Here is a 15545-nt window from a genome sequence, read left to right as displayed (position 1 = left end):
AATACGCCAATTAGCACAAATGGTAAGTTCCGACAGTGCCTACAAGTGTGCCTACTGGCCGCTAGATTGCAATACCGGTTTCATATGTATACACCTGGTAAACAATTGAATTAAGATGTGGATGGTTTATCATGATTTAATCGTAGATTTTCTCCGTTACTAGCTTCCTCAATTAGTGTTACTTTTTTACGCGAGGGTTGTATCGTGATCGTTTTTTTTAAATAATTGTTTCTTTATGGCAGATATGGAGGGTTTTTAAATGAATTGCATAATTTGGAAATATTTACTGGATATCTCATATAATGTAATGCGTGTAGGGTCTTTAATGCTGCTTTTCCTTTAACTTCTAAAGATAGCTTGTATGCCTAAACTTTCGCGTGTATTTAGTATTGAATACTGAGCAGCAAGTAAGGTTCGATTTTAAGAAAAATTTTCGAGTTTTTTAAATACAGCTAAGGCTGCAACCGCTTCTTCTGGGTTGAAAGCCATTGGATTAGCTTCCTATATTACAATATAAAGTGCAAGCGGCCTTTTGTTTGGCCAAATATTCGTCTTGTCCACTACTGATTATTGTATAAAATTAATATTTCAAGATAACTGAATGAATAAATTGTTTTTCCGTATCTCTTATAATTTAAACTTAATAATTTGGAGGCACTTTTCCTTGACTTTCTATAAGGCCTTTGAGGAGAAGCGAGAAAGGTGTTCGAAACATTTTAATTAAAGTCAGAGAGGTTACTTACTTTGTTGCGTATGAAATTCTGTTAGTTCTGCAAGTTGCGAAGAAGGATATGGGTGCGCTTGCACTTGAGACGTTATGTTATCTGTTGGTGAATTATTCGTATTCGGGTTTGGTTCTATTTCCTTTTCATTTACTGGATATCTCATATAATGTAATTCGTGTAGGGTCTTTAATGCTGCTTTAATTTTTACTTCAAAGGGTAGCTTACCTATATGCCTAAACTTTCGCGTGTATTTAGTGTTGAATACTGAGCTGCAAGTAAGGTTCGATTTTAACAAAAATTCTCCAGTTCTTTAAATACAGCTAAGGCTGCAACCCCTTCTTCTGGATTGAAAGCCATTAGATTACCTTCCTATGTTACAATATAAAGCACAAGCGGCATTTTCTTTTACCAAATATTCATCTCGTCCACTACTGATTATTGTATAACATTAACATTTCAAGGTAAGTGAATGAATAAATTGTTTTTCCATTTCTCTTATAACTTAAACTTAATAATTTGGCGGCACTTTTCCTTGACTTTCTATAAGGTCCTTGAGGAGAAGCGAGAAAGGTGTTCGAAACATTTTAATTAAAGTCAGAGAGATTACTTAAATTTGTTGCGTATGAAATTCTGTTAGTTCTGCAAGTTGCGAAGAAGGATATAGGTGCGCTTGCACTGGAGACGTTTATGAAAACCTACAAATCGTGTAAGTTTTCTTATAACACCCCTGACTAAGGTATTCAAAACTATAGGTTTTTCTGCATGAAACATCTCGACAGAGTTGCTTTACTTATGTACGCAGATGTTTTTCGACGTGAACAAATTTTGGCTTTACATATGTAAAGATATTCACGTTTATTACAGAGATTTTTTGATTTTCAAAAAGAGACAAACCTTGATTGTTTTCATAGATTAACAGTTTTGGGTGTTCGGTTTTCATGAGCAAGATTGTGCAAACAGGCTCTAATGACCGAAACGCCCGTACAAATTATATTTCCAGACTCAATGTTTAATCTAGGTGCAGCTATATCACATCCTCCCACCTCTAGTAAAGATACATTTGTTATGTTAAGTTGGTTCGGTCCGCAATCGTATCCTACTATGACTTCCGCGGTTGCATTGTATAGCAATAGTAACAATATGGGTCTCCATTTTCCTTCTTCACGTTTAATTTCGGGAAAATGAGTTTTACATTTTATTAACTTATCTTTATTTACTGATAAGTGTGAGAAATCGATTCCAAATTTTAAAAGAGAAACGAAATTTCAGATCAGATTTTCCCTCTTTTTTTTTAGTTGAGTGCAATTTATACCTAGTCGAATCATTCCAATAGTTCAACCAACATTGCGTGTTCAGATTAATATAAGCAGAAAGTGAAGTTTTCATAGACTAATGATCCTTTAGTTTTAATTGTTAGGATAATGTCCCTGGTAGTTGTTTTCTATCTGAGGTTTTGTTTCTAATGAATTACGCAGAAATCATCCGGGTTAAATAAATTGTTAGCAAAAAGGTATGACCATAAACTCAATATATCAACTCAGGCGACTATCAGATCACAAAGTTGGTCGATTCTTTTTCTGTGAATAGGGTCCATTTATTTGTAATATAACAGAAATTGGAAATTCTGTGTTAATTTGAATGTTTTCTTTTTTCTAATTTTTCGTAATTGATTTAATGTGCGATAATTTAAGATGAATAATCTATACTACTTTTGGAGAATTCTTTATATTAATTTTAAAGTTTCCTTTTCCAAGGATTTCTATTACCTCATATGGGCCTGTATATTGATCTCCAAGTTTTTTTTTTTTTTCTCCTCTTATTAGAAATGTATGGTCGTCTACTCCAAAGTTTTGAGGATTGATCATATGGCGATTATAGGTTGGAAAGTTCGGATGGAGGATCGCTAGAAGGCTGTCTTGCTAATTTCCCAAATACTAACTCCTCAGGAGTGCAACGTGTGCCCTCATGTACACTGGTATTATAAGAAAAAGTTGCTAATTCTAACCAATCGTCCCATTCAGCACGTTTATGAACAAAGTGTTTCAGATATTCGCCCAAAACGTAATGTGATCTTTCCAATGATCCGTTACATTGAGGATGATGAGCAGTTGTTCTAAATTACTTGATTTTGAATCTTCTCGCTAATGTCTGAAGTAAATTACCTGAAAAGTCAGTTAATAAACATTTTGGTGCACCATATACGCAGATGAATCTTTTTATGAAAGCATCAGCTACAGTGCTAGGAATTTGATTAGGCATTGGTACCGCTATACAAAATTTAGTAAAATACCTTGAATATTTAGAATATATTTATTTCCTGACGTAGTGATTGGCAGTCGACCCACAAGGCCCATGGCAATCTTTTTAAATACTGTTCCAGGTCTATCTGTAATTAACATGGGATTCTTAGTTTTAATTCTGACTAACTTCTTTAATTGACTATCAATTTTAGTTTTCCTGTCATTATTCTGCAATAAATAAATCGCTGACCTGATATTTGTTAATTTTTCAAATAGATAACTTTTATCTTGATCCATACCTAGAGTCAATTTGAAATTTTCGTAAATATCCTTTTCCTTATCATCTTCTTCTTCAACATCTTCTTCATCTTCTTTTTCTCCTCTACCAGGAAAATTAGAATCTGCTGCACTTTATTCAATATATACATCTTGCATTCTTTATTTTCTTAATTTCTTAGAATTTTTCCTCTTTCCATTTTCATTCTTTTTGAATTCAGAGTTGGAATACAAACTACTAATAGTTGCGAAATACTTTTCTTTTCCTTTACTCTTTATATTCTTCCTTGTTATTAAAAAAATTGCTCAGGAAACTTCCTAGGTCTTCCTCTCTTCTTTATTGAAGGAAAATTGATCTTTTGAATTTCCCTCTTTGTTCTCCCCCTTTTTCTTCCAGTAGGCAGAAATAAATCTACTTATTGTATAATTCCTTTGGGTCTTCCCATTTTCCTTTTCTCTAGAAATGTATTTTTATTCATGTTACCATTACAAAGGATAGAGCTGGGTATTATTTCGGCTTTTTCATTTGGATCATTTCCATTCTGGTATTTTGCATCTACCTTTTCTATTGCATTTTTTGCCTTTAATTCTGGTAGCTTCAGTTTCCACCGGGTTACTATAGAACAAGGTTCTTTCGAATTCCTAAACCAAACCAATGGTTTATGGTCAGTTACTAGGATAAATTTATCTCCATACATAAAACTATTCAGAAGTACCGGCTCAGGGATCGAAGCCCGGATCTCTGAGGTAAAGTCCGAGTGTCTACCCAACTCAGCCTCCGAGGCTTTATTATTATTACCGAGGCTCATTATTATTATTACTTTAATCAAGTTTTACTCGGGTGAACTCGGTTATACATTATAGCCACGGACTGAGTCGAGTGACTGATGAGATTAGAATTTTATAAGTTACTTCAACTAATCTAATAGGATGCTTGAAACCTCCTGCGATGATGTTGTGGGTATACAATTACGAGCAGCTATGAGCGTTGGAGGTGACAACAGTCACCTCTGGATGCTTTCTTAGAGTTACCATCTGTCACTCCACGGGTTTTCAGTCGCTTCCTTCCTGATGGCCATGAAAGTTTCTTACAATGCGACAGGTGTTTCATAAAACCGCCTTCTGAGCTGCTGCCAATACCGTACTGACTTCTAAACGTTCAAGATGTTCAGTGCATCTTGCGCAGACATTGCCTGTAGCCGAAATTACAAGAGGTTGAATGGATGAATGATTCACATGCCTCCACATGGCCTTTACTTCATGCTTTATCTGGCTATACTTGTGAATCTTGGTTGTATAGGTTGACTGCAAAATTTTACTAAGCGGACAAGCAATGTCGATGATGTAGACCCTTATGACTTTCTTTCTCCCATCACGATGTCAGGTCGATTGGCCCGGATGAAATGATCCGTTTGAATAGTAACATCCCAATATAAGATGTAATCTTCGCTTCCTAAAACAGGAATTGGAATATATCTATAGAAAGGCGTCCATTCTTTTAAGAGTCCTAGGTTTAGGGCAACTTGTTGCTGTATAGTGCCCGCTACATCATTATGTCTGTGCGTATATTCTCTCTGAGCCATTACGCGATAGCCATCAATAATGTGCTCGATGGATTTGTTCGTATCTCCACATAATCGGAACAGGTCAACCAAGTCTTGATGTAACACGTGTTTGCGATCATTCCTGGTGCTGACAATCTTGTCCTGTATCGCAATGACGAATCCTTTCGTCTGTGGATACAAAACACCCTTTCTCAGCCAAATATTGGATGCCTCACAATCCACTTCATTTTGGCCTAACGTTTTGGGGTGCTTGCTATGGATGGCTTTCTGCCTCCATTGTCTTTCTAATTCTTCTATGGCTTCTGCCCTGACATTCAAGGATTCATCCGAGCACAAATTTAAGGGCGTATAGTCAAGGTCCGCTTTACATATGCTACTGTAAAGCGCAACATTTCGTATGCTTCGTCATTTCTACGTGAACAATTGTGTTTAACTTCTCAAGGTCAGTGTTAGACCATTTCATGAGCCCGAAGGAGTGCGTGAGGACAGGGATGGCATATGTGTTGATTGTCCTGATTTTGTTTGCCAAATTGAGAAAACTTTTTATAATCAATCTATGCCTCGTAGTAAAGGCAGTCGTTAGGCTTGTCTTAACTATCGTATGCTAAATACCCTTAGATTCAAGAATGCCCAGATGTTTTTATGATTCGCTGCAGACATTGACTTGATCTTATTTTCGAACTCGTTCTTTAACTCTGCGGTCCTTAATTCTCCTCTGATTGAATGCAGTGTTCTACATTTATCTAGTCCGAACTCCATGTGGATATCATTGAAAAACTGCTTTGTGACACTGATCACTTGATGCAGTTTCTAGGCTGAACTAGCGTACAGCTTCAGGTCATCCATTTAAAGAAGATTGGTCACTTGATGACCATCCTCATTATCATGAATTTTGAACACATGAGACATCCTGTTTAGTGTTTTACTTAATGGATTCAACGTTAAACAGAACCATAGTGCGCTGAAGGACTCTCCTTAAAATATATCCGTCGTAAAGCATATTGAGCTAGTTATACTTGATTATCCATAATCAAAATACTGAATTCGTATACCCCAGACCCTCACCGCATGGCTTAGAAAGTCAATAATGCATGGGCAGATTTTGTAAAGTTTTAAGACTTCAAGCAAATAGTCATGTGGTGTGGAAGGAAATGCTTGCTTGTAGTTAATGTATGCCATGTGTAAGTTCCTTTGATGCTTACGAGTTCGAGCCATTGCAGCAGCGTCTATAGTGACCAGATCCTTACAGCCTTGCGAGTTTTTACAACATCCTTTTCGTTCTTCTTTAAGAATGTCATTCTCGTCGCATTGAGGTTATACCTTATTTGCAATGATAGCTGTAAGACATTTATAAATTGTGGGAAGACAAACTATCGGTCGAAAGTCAGATGGATTTTGAGTGTCTGTTTTTTTTTGGTAACATACGTGTAGTACCCTGGAGCATAAAGCCTGGCATCAGATCCGGATGTTCAATGATCTTCTTTAAACACCTTGCAAAAAGCAAGATACACACTCGTCAGATGCTTGTACCAGAAGTTGTGCACCATGTCCGGACCTGGAACGTTCCAATTACTTGCCCTTTTCAAGACCGCGAAAACATCTTAAGCTGTGATGTTTGTTGCATTTCAGGACTATTGCTTGCCCTTGCTTCCTCTAGTTTGAACCACGCATTGTCCAAATTGCATATGTTCATTGTTTCCCCAAACACACGTCCACTAGTTAGTCCTATCTTCCAGTGGAGGGACTTCGTTATCTTGCTGGTTATTTGGCGTTACTCTCAGTTCACGACAAAACCTTCTTTCATCTGTATGAAAGTTTCGGTTTTGTTACCGAGATGCAGATAGACATAGCCCAAGCATTTGTTGAAAACGCACACCTTCCATCCTTACAAAGTTCATCTGGTACAAAAGCTCAATGAAGACGATCCTGATCGTCAGGTAGAATTTTGTGAAATTGTAATGGACAGAATTGATAGAGATCCTCTTTTCCTGTACAATAGAGTATTTTCAAAGAAATCTATTTTTACTTTAAAAGGTAAAGTTAACAGACAACATTGTAGATATTGGTCTGACACAAATACTAATTGGATGTTGGAGAGTCATACAATATCCAAAAAAGATTGATGTTTGGGCCGGTATCTTGAATGATACATTGACACGCCCTTTCTTCATCGATGGTAATCTCAATGCCCGTGCACATGAAGAGCTTCTCAGAAACCAAATTGTAATAAGAATAAGGGAGATTACTGGCGATAATTTTCAAAATATTTGGTTCCAGCAGGACGGAGCAGCGGCTCATTACGGTATGGAGGTTCGAGCACATTTGGATACTCAGTTCCCTCAAATGTGGATTGGAAGAAGGTGTGAAATCGAGTGGTCTGCTAGATCTCCAGATCTGACGCCTCTCGACTATTTTTTTGGGGTTTATTTAAAAGCAAAGTATACTCAACACAACCGCAAAGTTTAGGCGAATTGCTGAGTCGGATTCTGCAACAGACTACTTTGATTGATAGGGAGATGCTCCTGCTTAGCCGTTTGACGCGGTTTCTTCTAACTGATGTTCATTGTCGTCATTTTTAGACGCCAAATCAACCTTTTGTTTAATCTCCATTGCTTGGTCTTCTAGCACGTGTACATTAGACCTGATATCCTTCACCTTAGCGATAAGATCTCTTAGTGCGACTTTGTGTATATTAGAATACTGTGTATCGAATTTCGTAGAAATTTTCGGTATTTCTGTCGAGGTGGTTGGCTGCAAATAGCTAACGCTATTCAAAGCATCATCAGCAGGCACAGTTGATGTTCCACTGCTTACTGTTTGTCGCAGATGTTCTTGCTGGCCAGCTGTTTAATCAGTGAGATCTGTCTGACCATCTCGCAACTCACCATCGCCACAGTCCCGCATGCTGTGACCCCCAGCTGTGGTTTCAGTGGCGCCCCGACGATCCTTGGGAAGCGATATGCATTTCAATATTTTTAGTATGCTCTCCAATATTAATAATATTTGGGTTTTGGTGTCCTCCTTAGTCCCTCTCCTCTTCGTTATCAGCCTATTTGGCATGGGAAACCTTGTCAGTAGCAATTCTACCGCCAACATAGCCGTCAAATTCATGAGAGATAAGTTCAAGCCCTACCGCGACATCAACGCGAGAATACCTTCGGTAGGGAACACCTTCTTATTATTCATTTTTTGAAATGTTGTCACAGGCTTAAGATGGTTATTACCCAACATGTCTAAGGCATTTTTGATAGAATTGGATTTTTATTTGATTATTTTACACGGGGCTGTCCCGGTATATATCATCAGGCTTAAAAGGTTCATTTTCGTGTGTTTTTTGGAATTTTGTAAATACTATAACTCTTATAATTTTTAATTTTATGAAAACATTCATTAGTTTAATTTTTCGAAAAAATTCAAAAAGTTGATATGATGATCTTGTAGGGCTAGAAAAGTAACTTTTTTCAAATAATATGAAGAACTGTACACAGATTTTTTGAATCATTAAAAAATCTGTACTCACAAATTTTAAAAATGGGCTCACTTTTAGTATTTTTCTCCAAAATGTCTGACTAACGAACTTGGCATTTAGCTTAGGACACTAAAAAAGTGTACCAAAATCTAATCTAATAAATTAATTTTTTTGAAAAGTTATCGTGCTCACAGACAGGCAGAGAGACATAAAGACAGACATAACGACAGACAGATAAACATACAGATGGACACATTCGTAAAAACCTGATTTTCGGATTCAGAGGGTCTCAAAACGTAGACCTTTTGACAAAAACAAAGGAGATCAAATTTTATAGAAATCTAATACCTTCTCTGATGAGAATATAAAAATGATTTATCACGAATCATTTTTGGATAGTTCTGTTTTTAGTTTAAATCACAAATAAATAGCATCAAAAACATAAAAATGTGAATTTTTTGAAACCCCACACACGAGAAGGAAAAAAAATTAAAACACAAAAGTTCCGGTAGGAAAGTGCACACGCAGCAGGCACATTTTTTACTGTTAATGATTTTTTTCGTGATTAAAGCCAAAACTACTCATCCTACGAAAAAGTGGTTGATGACAAATTTGTAGATCTTTTTCAAATGCACAATTTTGGCGTATTTATCTTTCACTGTGTTTTACACAGTTTGGCCGAAAAATGTAATTTTTGCATTTTTCATTATTTTGTATGTTGTCAAAATTTGAATTTTGATTTTTCAAGAATATTCAAAAAGTTTTTATGATAAACTCATAGGGCATTCAAAAAGTCACATTTTCATTTTTTGTCTATTTTTCATATGGCGCTTTATTTGGCATAAACTGTTAATTTATGTCTGTTTTTTGAAATTTTGTGAATGCTACAACTCTAGTAATTTTTGATTTTTTGAAAAAAGTCATTAGGATAACTTGTTGGACTTTTTTAATACTATAAATAACCGTGCAAAGAATTTTTGAATTTTGAAAAAAGTGCTCTTAAAAATATTCAAAATGTCCCCACTTTTTGAATCTTTATCCAAAATGGCTGGCTAACCTACTTGGCCTTTAGATTAGGACAATAAACGAGTGTACCAAAGGGCAATCTGATAGATTAATTTTTTCAAAAGTAATCCTGTTCACAGACAGATATACAGACAGTTTGACAAAAACTGGGGAGGGGGGCGTTAAATTGTACACAAATCTAATATCATCTCTGATGAGAATGTAAAAATACAAAAATTAATATAGTCTATAGAAATTCAGGATAATATATGGCTTTCTAGCTAACTACTCTAATTCATAGGTCAAAATTTTTTCAAGAATGTTGAATCTTCTGGAGCTTTTGACATATATTACCGATATTCTGTAGTTATAGTGTTTGCTGCTATGCTAAATTTCAAACGTGTCTGAACGTCACGATTATAATTTAAAACCTTCTAGAACAATAAGACAGTAAATCATATGCCGCATGTGCATCGTAAAAAGAAAGAGAGAGAGAGAGGGTTAGGTTTAAACAACTTTTTTAAATGAAAAATAATTTTCTAAAATTTGAAATATTGCAGAAGGGTTTGTGATTGAGAAAAATTTCACAAAATACCCTAGCAAATTAATTATATCATATAAAATGTACGAATGAATCGTGAAACATACCAACATATTCTTAAGAAACCCTTTCACAAACGGTGGATTACTGTGACAGATTTAGATTTAATACCAGACAGCCTCGTAATGTTAAATCAACTATTTTGAGCTGAAGAAAGTATAATTTGAAAGCTCTTGTTAGAATTTACTTACTTGCAGTAAAGTCTAGTGAATTATAAAAAATAAATTCAGCTGTATTAACATTTAATACAAAGAAATTGAGAAACTTTTAAATAAAAATTTAGTGACATAAAAATTAATATAGCTTATAGAAATCGAGGATGATATATTGCTTTCCAGCTAACTAATTTGATTCACAGATCATGAAACCTGGAGCATACAAACCTACCCTACCGATATTCTACAGATGTAGTGGTTCGTGCTATATTTCCAGAATATTCTTGAAGACGACATCAAATTATACTACACAATTTTATTCGTAAACAACTTCAAAGTTTTTTTCAATGGCGCATTACATTTTGCGATGTTAAAAAACAAGATCTGCACGTGTCGATTATAACTGAGAAACATCCAGAGAATTGCAACAAAGATAAAGATATGTTCATAAATAAAGACAGTAAATCATATGTAGCATGTATAATTTAGAGAAAAATAGAAAAAGAGAGAGAGAGAGAGAGCTATGTGTTAGAAAATGTTTTAATTCGAAAATAATTTTTGTAATATTGCATAAGGCCTTGCGATTGAGCAATTGAACAGCTTTATAATTTTATATTGATATAGCTAGAATTCCAAATAAACTATTAGCAATTAAGACTTGGTGGGTCCTCGTAATAATAGAGTGGTTTTTCAAAAAGATTCAATTTATTACCTTGAAACATTAAAATCCAATGCGAAGGACACTGTGAATCAAAAATTGAAAGTGAAGTATTGCATACGTATATTAAAATGCGCTATTATACAGGGTGATTCTTTTAACTTAAAGCTTTAAAATATCTCGAAAAATAGGCACTTTATGAAAAAATGTTTTGAAACTAAATTCAATCTCTCTGAGGAGTACATACACTGATGTTAAAATCGGCTCCCCCACAACACCCCCTGGCGGTGAGGGTGAGATAAGTTTGAAATCCTAAACGGGTCCCCCTATTTTTTATTGCATATTCGGATTCCTTGGATCAAAATGCGTATGATTTGTCTGAAACATTTTTCTCGTTCCGCGATGGATGGCGCTGTGATCGACGAAATTCAATTTTTCTTCATTTTACTGTTACTGAGAATGCACGCTTGCGATTCTGCAATACATTAACAACATAAAATACACCATTTTCATTTTAACATGACTGACTACGGAAAAAAAGAATTTTTTCAATCGTTACAGAATCGTTTTCGAGATATTTGAAAGTTCTTAGTTCAAAAAATCACCCTGTATATACAGGGTGTACCGCGCGAACTGTAGTTAATTTTGTGGAGTGGGGTGGGGGTTGTGCACAAAAAAATAAGAAAAAAAGTTTGTAAAATTCTTTTGGTGAGAGGCTTATTCTGGGCACAACAGAGGTTACAAGTTGTATGTACGTGTAAGCATGTTTGCGATATTGTACTTGTCGTTAAAATTTAATAATCTTGTATTGTAATTAAACAACATTCTATTATGATAAAAAATCCTTATTACGTCCTCCTGATTTAAGGTTTGTTCCTTGGATGAATTTTTTAGTTGAAAAGCGACGTGAATATGAAGTTTAATTGTTTAAACTAAAATATTGTTCGTAGTTGTAGAGTTTTTTATTTTCTTATTTCCAATTTGATCAAACTCGAGCACTAACGGACGGTGTGATAGCCATCGCTTCGTCCAGCTCTTCGGTGGGCGAACTTCTAGCTCACAAGTACATAATACTTGTACCCTGGGCACCTGGGTGAAGGTTCCAGAACGTTGACTCTGGGATTCCGGGCGAACTCTCAGAGTACACAGCCTTTTCCTTGCATGCAGGGCTATACAAGGATGGACGGACCCCTTTCCCTAGTTTCTCGTGGGAACAACAATGACAACATTAAACATAGTTGTCGTAAGTGCGGTTCAAAACAACAGAACGCGCAGGGCTTCCGACAATGGATCGGCCAACAATGCCGACCACTCTAGAGCTGGGGGAGAAAATGAAAATGGATTCAATGCGATGGATCGGCCGGATCTCGCGACCTTTGGGTGGATGGAGCGAATAAATCACGACTTTCTAGAGTGCTACGATGCGAGTGTGGCACCTGATCGGGGTTATATGGCACGGCTGCATGATCAGTGGTGCGAGAAACACCCGAAGCTATCGCAATTTTTGCAGCAACGTCTACGAAACCATCCTGAACTCCTCCAAAAAAGTGGCTATGTAAGCAGACCGCCTACTCTACCACAGCTAGAACAAGCCGGCAACAAAGAAAGAGAGGCGACACTAAGATTAACCGCGGGCAGGCATCCAATAGAGGAAGAGCAATGCTTTATGACCCGGAGAAATATCAACACCAAGGTTTCTCTGAAGCCTAAAGATCTGGCTGAAATGGATGACAAGCTTCGTGGACATTTATCCGGAGATTCATTCAATGTGTGATTGACTACATTACATCTGGTAGGAATCTTATCGCCAAGGTTCGAAAGTTCACGCGCTAACTCCGGACCTGTTATCACAAACTTAACAAGTCAAAGCTGCTGACCATCAGGCAGCATATTGTTGAGAGGATACGGATACTATCTGACGCTAAGAGAAGTCTAGAGCGGAGGGAAAGGTGGGTCAGAGAAAATCAACAGGTTCTCTCTGACCCATCTCGACTCTTCCAAGACCCTCCAGTTACTGTCGAACACCCACCCAAACCAGAGGAGGTCGAAGTATTTTGGAGAGAAGTCTACGAAGTTCAGTATAGACTGGACGAAGACTCAGGAAATATAAATAGCTTCAAGAACTTATGTGTTGCCCTCATAACACCTGATAAAGAATGCCCACCCATCACTACTTAGGAGGTGAAAAAAATATTAAGAGGGATGAAGAACTATTCCGCACCGGGACCAGATTGTATCAAAACCTTCTGGTGGAAGAAGTTTCCTTCAACCCATCAGCATTTGCCCGTATTATCACCTTATATTTAAAGGCGGAAGGGCCGATTCCGGAGTGGTTGGTGGAAGGGCGCACAATACTCCTGCCGAAAATAGGCAACTTATCTGACCCGAAGAACTACAGGCCAATAACTTGTCTGAACACGCTTCATAAGATATTCACAGCTATCCTAAATGATAGGATTGTTCGGGCAATTGAACCTGTGTGGCAAGAAATGTATGAACAAGGAGGCTCAAAGAAAGGCGTAGCCGGATGTCGGGAGAACCTGCTCATCGATAGATGTGTCTGCAGAGATGCAGCATTCTACCAGCGTGACCTATCGATGGCCTCGATTGATTATCGAAAAGCTTTCGATTCGACATCCCATAGACTTTTCATCTGTCTTTTGGAAATCTTGAAGGTTCATCCGCAAATAGTTGGGTGCATAGAGATTGATGTGGCTTTGGAAAACCAGATTTACTATCTCATCTGGCAAAAATCGTGTGACAGCTAACAAGGTCACGTTTCAGAGAGGTGTCTTTCAGTGCGACACCATGAGTCCACTCCTCTTCTGCCTTACATTATTGCCACTATCTCTAGCACTGCGCCATTCCTACGGGTACTTGTGCGGCAAACCTGCAGATCGAAAGTGCAAGGTCACTCATGTATTTTACATGGACGATCTTAAGATCTATGCTAAAAACAGAGAGCAACTGCATCTAGTTATTTGCAACTTAACATACCGTCGCCACATTTTGAGCCAAGACATTCCCGATGACAGCTTCAGGGCGTGCCATGCACAGCCCGAGCATTTAGCTCACATACTATCAAGTTGTCCAACTCTAGCGGGAAAGACCTACATTCAAAGGCACAATGCGGCACTAAGAGTGCTTTATTACAATCTCTGTCACTCCTATGGCATTCACCTTAATATCGCTCCTCTAAATGCTCCTAGGGAAATTGAGTCAATTGTCGAGAATGGGAAGTGCCGCATATACTGGAACTTTATATTCTCGACAATTGCTTCTGTTGCTCACTAGAGCCCTGACATTGTTCTTCTTGAGTTCGAGAAGCGAACCATGTGCGTTATCGAATTTTCGGCACCAGCTGACAAAAACACCATAGCCAAGGAGAATGAAAAGAAAGAGAGGTATGGAGACATTATAAGGGAGTTGCAACGATTGTACCCGGAATATTCTGTTAAACTGATCGTCCTTATCATCAGCGCTCTTGCAGGTGCCAAACTTTCACTTGCTAATGGCCTAAAAAGCATCCCTGCGTGTAAACAATATGCTAGAACACTTGCGGGAAAAATGCAGAAGGCGGTTGTCCTTGGGTCGCTCCGTGTTCTGAGGGTGCACGAGGCTTTTGCTGGATCATCATATTGATTCCTTTACAGACTGTAACCACCTATCTCATGGTTGTGAGACGTGGTTGTGGCTGAAATTTTTCCACGATTTCGCTGGAAGCGGGTGCAATTTTTCAGATTAGCATCCGCTCCCGGCGAAATCCTGCGGTTGTCCTTATGACAAATTTTTAATTATATTTAAGATCCTATATAGGATCCTGTGTCCTCTTTCGTCTTTTCTGTCCTTTTTCTAAAAATTTAATTTTTTAATTTTTAATTTTATTTTTTTACAATTAAAAGAAAATCTACTCCTCCTATTTAAAAATGATTAATAATAAATTAATAGATTTTCTCAGGGGAACATTTTTTGTCTGTTAATTTTAGTTTGTGCGTTGTGTCATTTTCAAAAAAATTTAATATTGTTATTTTGAATGTTAATTTTTACGTCTAAAGCAAAAATTACGCGTCCTATTAAAAATTATAGCTGTTTTCGAATGAACAGGTTTTGTCAAATTTTTGCCGTAGCTTGTGTCGCTAGTCGAAAAATTTAATTTTTTAATTTTTAATGTTTTTTACAACTAAAAACAAAATCTACAGTAATTTGGATAAATTGTTTATATTTCTGAGTACTATCAATAATTGTACATAGAATTTTGAAATCTTGAAAAAATGTGGTTTCAAAATTGCTTGGTACGATCAAATTTTGAATTTTCCACTTTTTGAGAAAAAATCATAAAGGTGTTTAAACAATCTTGTGGGGCATTGCAAAGAAAACATGTGGTAAATTGCGGTTTTATAAAAAAAAATTATAAGGATAAATTGTTCGTCTGATTGAATGCTATGACTCTCTGTACAGACAATTTTTGAATAAGAAAAAGTGGTCTCAGAAATGTTCAAAATACGCTTACTTTTTGAATTTTCATCCAAAATGGCTGGCTAACGGACTTGACCTTTATTTTTGGACACTAAAAGAGTATACCAAAGGTCAATCTAATCTCTCAATTCTTTAGAAAGTTATCGTGCTAAAAAAACTAAAAATCTACAGAATGACACTCAGATAGACAGACACATTCATAAAAACCTGTTTTTCAGATTCAGGGGGTCTCAAAACGTGCATAAGTCGGAATCGTGAGGAATTTTTTCGCCAATTTGTGACTGTGGATGAAACATGGATACACCATTACACTCCTGAGACAAAGGAACAATCCAAACAGTGGATTTCCACAAGCGAACCAGCTCCAAAGAAGGC

At 36.8% G+C, this 15545-nt stretch overlaps 1 protein-coding gene across 1 annotated transcript in view; it reads right to left on the bottom strand.

Annotated features, from left to right (window-relative positions):
• Nucleotides 1-15545, bottom strand: part of LOC117175551 (myb-like protein X) — a 45422-nt gene that overhangs the window by 10337 nt on the left and 19540 nt on the right. The window contains exons 3-5 of the mRNA XM_033365259.1: nucleotides 3265-3369; nucleotides 3016-3111; nucleotides 744-917 (exon numbers count right to left, since the gene is read on the bottom strand). Coding sequence (XP_033221150.1) covers nucleotides 744-917; nucleotides 3016-3111; nucleotides 3265-3369 — 375 coding nt within the window. The remainder of the gene's footprint in view (nucleotides 1-743; nucleotides 918-3015; nucleotides 3112-3264; nucleotides 3370-15545) is intronic.

The sequence above is a fragment of the Belonocnema kinseyi genome, chromosome 6 (assembly GCF_010883055.1).
Source record: "Belonocnema kinseyi isolate 2016_QV_RU_SX_M_011 chromosome 6, B_treatae_v1, whole genome shotgun sequence".
Taxonomy (NCBI): Eukaryota; Metazoa; Arthropoda; class Insecta; order Hymenoptera; family Cynipidae; genus Belonocnema; species Belonocnema kinseyi.
The sequence above is the reverse complement of the archived record's forward strand: the minus strand, read 5'-3'. Positions and strand labels throughout refer to the sequence as shown.